Below are 9,884 nucleotides of genomic sequence, written 5' to 3' on the forward strand. Positions count from 1 at the left end.
TCTCATTCCTTATCCTTGTTGATTTTGGCCGACCTTTCACACGAATTGTAGTTGGGTTAGGGATAAGTGTCCATGTGTCATCAGAAGGAGGAATAGCCGCTTCATTCCCAAGAGGCCACCATTGTGCGTAGTAAGCTTTTAAGATGTGCTCATTTGTGTAAACAGCATCTATATATTGGTAGTAGTTCATGCTCACGTAACCACAAGCTGCAATAATGTGTGAACATGGATAGTGAAGCGCATAATACCTTCCGCATTGACAATGATGACCATTCAAGTTAACTGCCCACTTTTGTCCGCCACGTTGCGTTATAGGGTTGAAGGTCTCCTCTACTTCAAACCTTGTGAAGTGGATATCATACACACGAACGATGTGCGAACAAGCTTGTTCTTAATTTTTTCTAAGTTCTTTAACAAGCTTAGAACAATATACTTGTCCTTCATTTAACTGTCTTTGGACTTGCCGGCCACGATCAACAAAGTACTTTCGACACCTACTGTATGTTGATTTGACCAACGTTATTATGGGTATGTTGCGACAATCCTTCAAAACCTTATCGATACATTCTGAGAGGTTGGTTGTCATGTGACCATATCGACGTCCTTCTCTATCATAAGCCATCATCCATTTTTCCTTTGAAATGCGATCAATCCATGTTGCTATGGCTGGACTCAGTTGACGAAATTTTTCTAAGTTTTGATAAAAAAAAAATGTGCTTGCACGGAGTGTAACCTACATAAAATTTGTTAGGAACAACAATTTTAAGTATATATGAAACTTAAATTAACGTGACCATCAAAAATGAAATCTTACCCAATTTCTTCAGCATTTCTTTTTGTTTGGCATTATTGAATTTGCGATTGAAATTGCTTGCTATGTGTCGGACGCAGTAAACATGATAACCGTGGAGAGGTTGTCAACCAAGTGCTTCGTTAGCCACAACAGACTTTATACTCGCGTGATGATCAGATATGAGACAAATACCATTTTTATCTGTGACGTGTTCACGCAAGTGTGCCGAAAACCATGACCACGCTGTCAACGTCTCACCTTCGACCACGGTGAATGTTAAAGGAAGGACACCACCATTTCCATCTTGTGATGTGGCCATTAAGAGGGTCCCACGGTATATGCCGTACAAATGTGTGTCGTCAACTTGTATGATTGGCTTACAATACTTGAAAGCCTCTTTACATTGACCAAAAGTCCAAAACACTCTATGAAACTGACGGTGTTCGCGACTAACCATATTCCCAATAATAAAATCGTCATGTAGTATTTGAAAATATGATCCAGGAGAATGATTTTGCATGTGTGTTAGCCACGACGACAGTTTCGCATATGACTCTTCCCAATCACCATATTCTATTGCAATGGCTTTTTGTTTCGCCAACCAAGCTTTTTTGTACGACACCTTGTACACAAATTCACTGTTAATCCTCTCTTGAATCAAAGAAACTTTTATTGATGGATCTTCTCTGATCATGCCTGTCAATAGAATAACAAAATTTAAATGACAATTAATGTTAAAGAATAGCATAATATGAACATAAAATACGTACCTACTACCCAAGTGGCAATTAAATCTGAATCAAGCTTCTTGTGATCTTGTGTCATGGTCATATTGAGACATGTGTGTAGTTCACCCCATTGTGTGACTTTCCATGAATCAAATTTTTTAGATAAAATTGCCCTCATATAGAAAGGGCAAGGACACTCTGCGCTTTTATTTAAGCAACAAACGACATACTTGTTCAATTTGCTTTCAACCACTTTGAAACTTTGATGCACCTTCATAACATATTGTTTGACTGCATTCTTGACCGCATCTTTACTATCAAAATCCATGCCAACATATAATTCTTGGCCAACATTAAAACTCGATGGCATCTCCAAACCACAAATGTCCTCCTCATCAGGATGACTTCAGTTGATATTATTATAATGCAAAGCATCATTCCAAAATGGATTTTGAATTCCTTGTACACCTAATAGTCCAAAAAAAAATTTAAACCATACTTATTTAGCATTAAATACAATTGTCATCAAATGATAAATGTATTCACGTATTTTTTTAGAGGAAATTATACCTTGTGTTGGGTGAACAATTCTTACTGGTTGAATCATGTCAGTGACTTCATCGTCTGTATCAGATATACCGTCAATACTATCATCTTCGTCTAAAGACTCTTCCACGTATGAGTTAGACACAAGATCATCATCATCATCTTCATCACCATGTAAATTGCTCACATTTCTTGGCGGTTGCGCCTCATTATTAGATAAATTATTTTCACATGTTGTAAGAGAATTTGCCGAATGAAACATAGAACCATCGACCACATCCTTTTCTATGTACAATTCCAAAATTGACATTTGATCTTCTTGTTGAAAACTTTCAAGCATGGTTTCAACATCTTCGTCATCACAAATTTGCAACGCAACATATTTTCCAGACACTAAAAATCTACAATTGATAGCAGAAATAATTTCATTATTTTCTAACTTTACCTTATCTCCAATTTTTTTTTCTTCAAAGCATTAAAACTAATTCCACGTTTAATTTGAATCACTTTTTTACTGCCTTCAAATATTACACCATCATTCTCTTCATATACCCTTCCATCAAAATACAACACTGTTATAATCGAATTCATGATGTATCTACAAAAACAATATTTTAAATAATTAATCATAATAAATTCAAAATAATAAAATGTAATCACAAAAAGTCCCTTTACTGGAACTTCACATTAAAACTTTATTCTAAAAAAATTATTAACTTCAAATAAATATAATGGTAGACACTTAAAAAACATGAACAATTTCAAGGTAGTAATTTTAAAGGCAAAATAAACCATAAACGAAGTTAGTATTATAAATAATTAATCTTAACGATCATAACTTCAAAATAAAAAAGGTAATTAAAAAATTACTACAAATACATTAAAATAAATATGATGCCACCCAGAAACTTAAAAGTATAAATTTAAAAAGGCAGAACAAAGCATCAAAGAACACTTTCAAAGTACACATTTTAATTACATCATCAACGAAGTTATTATTATAAAGGCACAGACCATCAACACCAACCTAATCTAATTAAAAAAATACTACACACTTCATATTGAAATTTTTTTTCACACTAACATACTTACTACAAATAAATATAATGCCAAAAAAAATTATTTTAAACACCATTCAAGTTGAACGCTTATAAATTTTTAACACACACCAACAAACCATGAACATCAGCCTAATCTAATTAAAAAATTACAACAACTTCATATTAAAAAAAAATTCACACTCAAAATACTTACTTCAAATAAATATGATGCTACAATTTTTTTTTATTTTAAACACAGTTAAAAGTACAATATTCGTCAATTTTTAACACACTAACAAAGCATCAACACCAACCTAATTAAAAAGTACAATATTCAGTTAAAAGTCAAAATATTTTTTCCGCAGTCCAAATATTTTCTTGAAATAAAGATGATGACAGAAATTTTTTTATTTTACACAGTACACTTTTACTTCAACCCATACACAAATTTTTAACACAAACGAACAAGCATATGAGATATAAAACTAATTTATAAAAAAATTAATTCAAAAAAAGATTTGATGTCGCAGTTGCTTGATTGGGACTTTCGAACCTTCAATGGAACTTTCAAGACTGACAAATTTAAACAAGGAGGCAAATTTGGAGGATTTCGGTAACTTCTCAAGGACATTGAAACTGCAAGTTTTCAAAACATTGAAGTCGGGATACGTATTTAAAGGCCCTGCCTAAACCACCAAAGCAAGGGGCGAGTCCCCTTTATTTTGCCCAAATCGCCAAAGCTACTGGCGAGTCCCCTTTAGCGTAACTCGCCAAAGCTAGTGGCAACTCCCCTAAGCCCAAGAAGTCAAAGGCTGCAGCCTACACCTGCACGTCCTGCACCCCCGTAGCCTGCACCCCTGCTGCTGTCCTGCTCCGCAAGTCGCCAATCAAACCAGTAGTTTCAGAACCACTGGCTGTGTCGCCAGTGGAAGTGGCGATATGCCACGTTCAGTGAAGTCGCCAGCACCGTTGGCGGTTTGCGTTCCACGTGTCCAATCCGCAGCGAACTCGCCATTGCCAATGGCGGTTTGCATGGTTTATGTAAGCAGCTTACGTGAAAAAGAGCACCATGCCAGAACTAGTTCTAAAAGGGTCCTATTTCGAGAATAAGTTTATAAAAGGGACCCCTTTTGGGCAATTTGCTGTCACATTCACAGTATCATAACCAATTCAGCTATGTATAAATGTAAGAATATTATATGTTCACTTTAAGTATTTTCAATTACATTTTTATTTTTAATTAGACTTTTATTTTTTAAAATTTATACTAATAAAACACCATAATAGTTAAATATAATTTTATATTTATTATGCTTACAATAATTTAAACTCATTCAAAAATGAATTTTCTAATATAATTTATATTTGAATTTTTATATTAGTTAACTTTAAATTAATTCCACAAATTATATATATTATAATCATAAAGTATTATTTAATTTTTTAAAGTATTAAAAATATTTTTAGCTCTCAAATTTAAGTCAAAATTAATCTTAATTCCTATAATTTAAAAATTATCATTTTAATCTTCGTATTTGTATAAAGTGGCGAGTTTTGTCCATTTCTCTAAAACTTAAAATAATAGGGTGAGACAAAATTTACAGTTTAACAAAAATATGAGAAACAAACTAACAAAAATTCGATATAATAGAAGAGACTAAGTGTATGTTTGATTTGTAATTGAAAATGATATACGTAATATAAATCCAACGAAAAAAACAAAATGATAGCAAAAGCAAGGGTTTCTGATGGATTGATAAAATTATTTTTATCTTAAACGTAATTTTGTAATTGTAAACCAAACATACTCTAAATCTCGCACAATGAGAAAACCTAAAAAAATCCAAAAGTATATAAAAATTAAAAATAATTGATGTCTATAAGTCTATAACATATTATAGTCTTTGGTAAAGTCTATAACATATTATAGTCTTTGGTAAAGTCTTCACAAAATTGTTCAAAGTCAACAAGGATAGCATCCGTCAAGAACACATCTTCTTTTACAAGTCACAGATCGAGCCTACTAGAATAGGCGTGAAAACCATGATGGAGTATAGGTTTTGATAGTATGTTATATTCTAATCAAATGACAAACTGCAAAATAACAAAGTATATAAAAATTTTATCTTAAACGTAATTTTGTAATTGTAAACCAAACATACTCTAAATCTCGCACAATGAGAAAACCTAATAAAAATCCAAAAGTATATAAAAATTAAAAATAATTGATGACTATAAGTCTATAACATATTATAGTCTTTGGTAAAGTCTATAACATATTATAGTCTTTGGTAAAGTCTTCACAAAATTGTTCAAAGTCAACAAGGATAGCATCCGTCAAGAACACATCTTCTTTTACAAGTCACAGATCGAGCCTACTAGAATAGGCGTGAAAACCATGATGGAGTATAGGTTTTGATAGTATGTTATATTCTAATCAAATCACAAACTGCAAAATAACAAAGTAAATCACAACAGAGAATTGTGATGAAGAACCATGCATTTGGCGCCCTCTTTCTCTCTACCCTTGTTCTTCTTGTCTCTACTGCAAAGGGTAAGTGTCCACCCTCCTTTGTTTGTGGGAACCTCGGCACCATGCACTTCCCTTACACTGACACAAAACACCCTCACTGTGGCCTGTTGGTGATCTATGGCTGCGATGACCGCGACAATGATACCATTAAAACCATTAAGAACAACGGAGCATGGTTTTACATCACACGCGATCAGAACAACGGTACCATTTTGTTCAGAGATGACAAACTCCGCACACTCTTGCTAACCAGACGATGTGGAGTCTTCAGCAACAACTACACCAGTTTGGACACCACTTCTCCTTTCCTTTCACTTCACTTCATGAATCTCAATCTATTCATATGCAACAGCACTCTCAATGTCACCCCTCCTTCTTCAGTCTTTTCCAAATCTACCATATGCAAGGATGAGGACATCTTCTATCGCCCGACTAATATGGATGATTATTATGATTATCATTATCCTTATTTTGAAGCATGTTCGAGGGTTATACTTCCAATCAGAGATTCAGAGATTGTACCTGACAATGGAAACCTCTTTGACTATCTATCAGCTGATATTCCTGTCCAAGCAGAGGTGTTTCATGATTGTTCTTCTTGTTACTATCTTAGAGGAGGCCGGTGTCAACTTGACAACCAAGGGAAGTTCTTCTGTGCTGAAGGTACATGTATATATATATATATATATATATATATATATATAGAAAAAGTTTGTTGCAACTAGTTTCTACTTTCTAAGAAGTGTTTCATGAATTTAATCAATCAGAAATATTATGGATATGATTTTTAAGATAGTTATTGTAAAAATTAATCATATATGATAATTTTTTTATTAAATGATAATATAAAATGACTTTACCCTGTAGAGCATATATTATTAACACATTTTATTTGTTGTAATTCTGACATTGAATGAAGAAACCAGATCTAAGTAGATCCTTAAATAATATATAGGGGTGAGACTCGTTTAGGAGTCAATCTCTTTATACGCCTTAATGAATACATATTAATTAGTACCTTCTAATAAATGTGTATTTTTAATACTATAACTTAAAACTTTTTCATACTAAGACTTGATTCCTACATAAGTGTCACTTATAATAATTGATTATTTTAACCGATCTAAATTACCACTTATTTCTAATTATGTTTTTATTGTTATTTATTCTTTTTCATTCCCCATTTTTTTATATTTTCAGAGAAAACTAGTAAGAAGGAGAAGATAGTGGTAGCAGGTGCAACTTTTTCTACCCCTTATTATATTTGCCAATTATTTGTTTAACTTGGAACCCCACAAATAAAACTTGTAAATAATTTGTTAACCTTGTATCATAGTAGGTTAAATTTCATATTTGGAACCCACAAATAAAATTTATAAATAATGTAGAGTGATTGAATAACTAAACAAAAAAAGCTGTAGATGTATTGTTGAATTATTCATCTGTGATGGCTCCAGGAAAGGAAGTTTGGTGACTCCTTCTAGCAAAAATAAATAAACAAATAATCTCTTTCAGATGCGAATATGAAAATAAATAAATCATCATGGAGGGTATGCCTTTTTCTCATTCTGACTTCTTAATGAAATAAACCTACAGCTACTTCAGTTGCTGGAGGACTGGGAATTTTGATGGTCTTGGCTTGCATCTTACGAAGATACTATTTTCACAAGAAGAATCCTACTTACCTAATGATTGAGAACTTTCTGAAGCAACATGGACACCTTTCAGCCAAAAGGTACAGTTATTTGGAGGTAAAGAAAATGACTAACTCCTTCAAAAACAAATTAGGCCAAGGAGGGTATGGCAGTGTATATAAAGGGAGGTTACAAAATGGAAGCCTTGTGGCAGTGAAGATTTTAAGCAAGTTAAAAGGTGATGGAGATGAATTCATCAATGAAGTGGCTAGTATTAGCATGACTTCTCATGTTAACATTGTCAGTTTACTGGGATTTTGCCTGGAGGGCTCCAAAAGAGTTCTCATATACGAGTATATGCCAAATGGATCTCTTGAAAAGTTCATATATGAAGAGAAAGATCCTTTAAAGCATAAACTCACATTGAATTGCAGAACTATGTACAATATCGTCATTGGTGTTGCTCGAGGATTGGAGTACTTGCACAAGGGTTGTAACACCAAAATCTTGCATTTTGACATAAAACCTCACAACATACTGCTTGATGAGTTGTTTTGCCCAAAAATATCAGATTTTGGGCTTGCTAAAATATGTCCTAGAGAAAAAAGTATTGTATCAATGATGGTTGCAAGGGGAACTGTAGGGTATATTGCTCCTGAATTGTTCTGCAGAAATTTTGGTGGAGTGTCCCATAAATCAGATGTCTACAGTTATGGAATGATGGTCTTGGAAATGCTTGGTGCTAGAGAGAATAATAATAGCAGAGTTGATTTTTCAAGTGAAAATTACTTTCCACATTGGATATACAGCCATCTTGAATTAAATCAAGAGCTTCAATTGCGCTGTATTAAAAAACAAAATGATAAAGAAATGGTGAGAAAAATGACTATAGTGAGTTTATGGTGCATACAAACTGACCCTTCAAAACGACCTGCAATGAGTAAAGTGGTGGAAATGATGGAAGGAAGCATTAGCTTGTTGCAAGTTCCACCCAAACCTTTCCTTTTTTCGTCCTCAGCCCCTGAATCACAATCAAGCGAGACTTATAGTTATTGACATTGTTGTATGTTGGTTCATTAACAATCATTAGTTAGTTCTTTTACTCTTTACCAACTTATTATTTTTCTATTTTCTGTTATTCTGATATAGCATGTAACAGTTAATTAGTTTTAAGTTAGTTGGGTTAGTTAGGCTCGAAATAGTGCTTCTATTTCTTCTTCTTGCATAGCCTAGATCATAAGAGAATTTTTTACTTAGAAAAATTCTGCAAAGATCGAATAAAGTGGTTGCTGTGAGCACAGTGCAGTTTTTCGTTCATCCTTTTTTCTACATTTTGCTTATTCTTGTTCATACAAGAAATTTATTCTTTTGTGAATTAAAATCTGATCTTGGCACAACAAATTAGTGCAGTGAGCGTGGAGCGATTTTGAGTTCTATTCAAGAAATGGGTTTGGCCAAGTATGAGGTTGAAAAATTTACAGGGCAAAATGATTTTGGGCTATGGCGATTGAAGATGAGAGCTCTTCTTGTTCAGCAGGGCCTGGTGGAAGCACTTGATGGAGAAGTCAAACTTGAAAAGATGATGGCTGATGGGGATAAGAAAGCACTACTGTAGAAGGCACACAGTGCAATTATCCTCAGTCTCGGAGACAATGTGCTGAGGCAAGTCTCAAAGGAAACAACTGCTGCTGGGGTTTGGTCAAAACTTGAAGGTTTGTACATGACCAAATCTTTAGTTAATTGTCTTTACCTAAAGTAGTCTTTATATTCATTTAAAATGCATGAAGATAGATCAGTAGTAGAACAATTGGATTTGTTTAATAAACTAATTCTAGATCTTGAAAATATCGATGTCACTATTGATGATGAGGATCAAGCTTTGTTATTGATGTGCTCTTTGCCTAAGAGTTACTCTCATTTCAAAGAGATTTTATTGTTTGGAAGAGACTCTGTTTCTCTTGATGAAGTGCAGGCTGCTCTAAATTCAAAGGAATTGAATGAAAGAAAGGAAAAGATGTCCTTTAGAAGTGGTGAAGGGCTGACAGTAAGAGGCAAGACCTTCAAGAAAAATAGTAAATTTGATAAGAAAAAAGCAAAAGCCAGAAAATCAGAAGAATGGTGAAGGAAACATCTTCAAAATCAGATGTTATCACTGTAAAAAGGAGGGTCATACAAGGAAAGTTTGTCCTGAAAGGCAAAAAAATGGTGGCAGTAACAATAGGAAGAAGGACTCAGGGAATGCTGCAATTGTTCAAGATGATGGCTATGAATCTGTAGAGGCACTGATGGTGTCTGAAAAGAATCCAGAAACTAAATGGATAATGGATTCAGGGTGTTCATGGCAACCAAAAGAGTTTTATCAAAAACTGAGTTATGGCACATGAGGTTGGGCCATGTAAGTGAGAAGGGGTTGATTGAATTGGCAAAACAAGAGCTGCTATGTGAGGACAGAATGGAAAGATTAAAGTTTTGTGAACATTGTGTCTATGGCAAAGCCTGTAGAGCCAAATTCAATGTTGGACAACAAGAACAAAAGGTACCCTTGATTATGTTCATGCTGATCTTTGGGGTCCAACCAAGACTCCCTCTCATTCTGGAGCAAGGTATTTC

At 33.8% G+C, this 9,884-nt stretch overlaps 1 protein-coding gene across 2 annotated transcripts; it reads left to right on the top strand.

Moving 5' to 3' along the window:
* Nucleotides 1-5,482: 5,482 nt before the first annotated feature.
* On the top strand, nt 5,483-8,591 carry LOC114369721 (LEAF RUST 10 DISEASE-RESISTANCE LOCUS RECEPTOR-LIKE PROTEIN KINASE-like 2.1). Of its 2 annotated transcripts, XM_028326968.1 has the most exons (3): nt 5,483-6,303; nt 6,841-6,876; nt 7,237-8,591. In XM_028326968.1, exons 1-3 carry the CDS (start codon nt 5,595-5,597, stop codon nt 8,328-8,330), a joined length of 1,839 nt encoding a protein of 612 aa, XP_028182769.1. In that variant the 5' UTR covers nt 5,483-5,594; the 3' UTR covers nt 8,331-8,591. The 2 variants fall into 2 exon arrangements, with proteins under 2 accessions (XP_028182769.1, XP_028182770.1); XM_028326969.1 differs by lacking the exon at nt 6,841-6,876.
* Nucleotides 8,592-9,884: the final 1,293 nt, after the last annotated feature.

Source organism: Glycine soja, chromosome 10 (assembly GCF_004193775.1).
Source record: "Glycine soja cultivar W05 chromosome 10, ASM419377v2, whole genome shotgun sequence".
NCBI classification, from domain to species: domain Eukaryota; kingdom Viridiplantae; phylum Streptophyta; class Magnoliopsida; order Fabales; family Fabaceae; genus Glycine; species Glycine soja.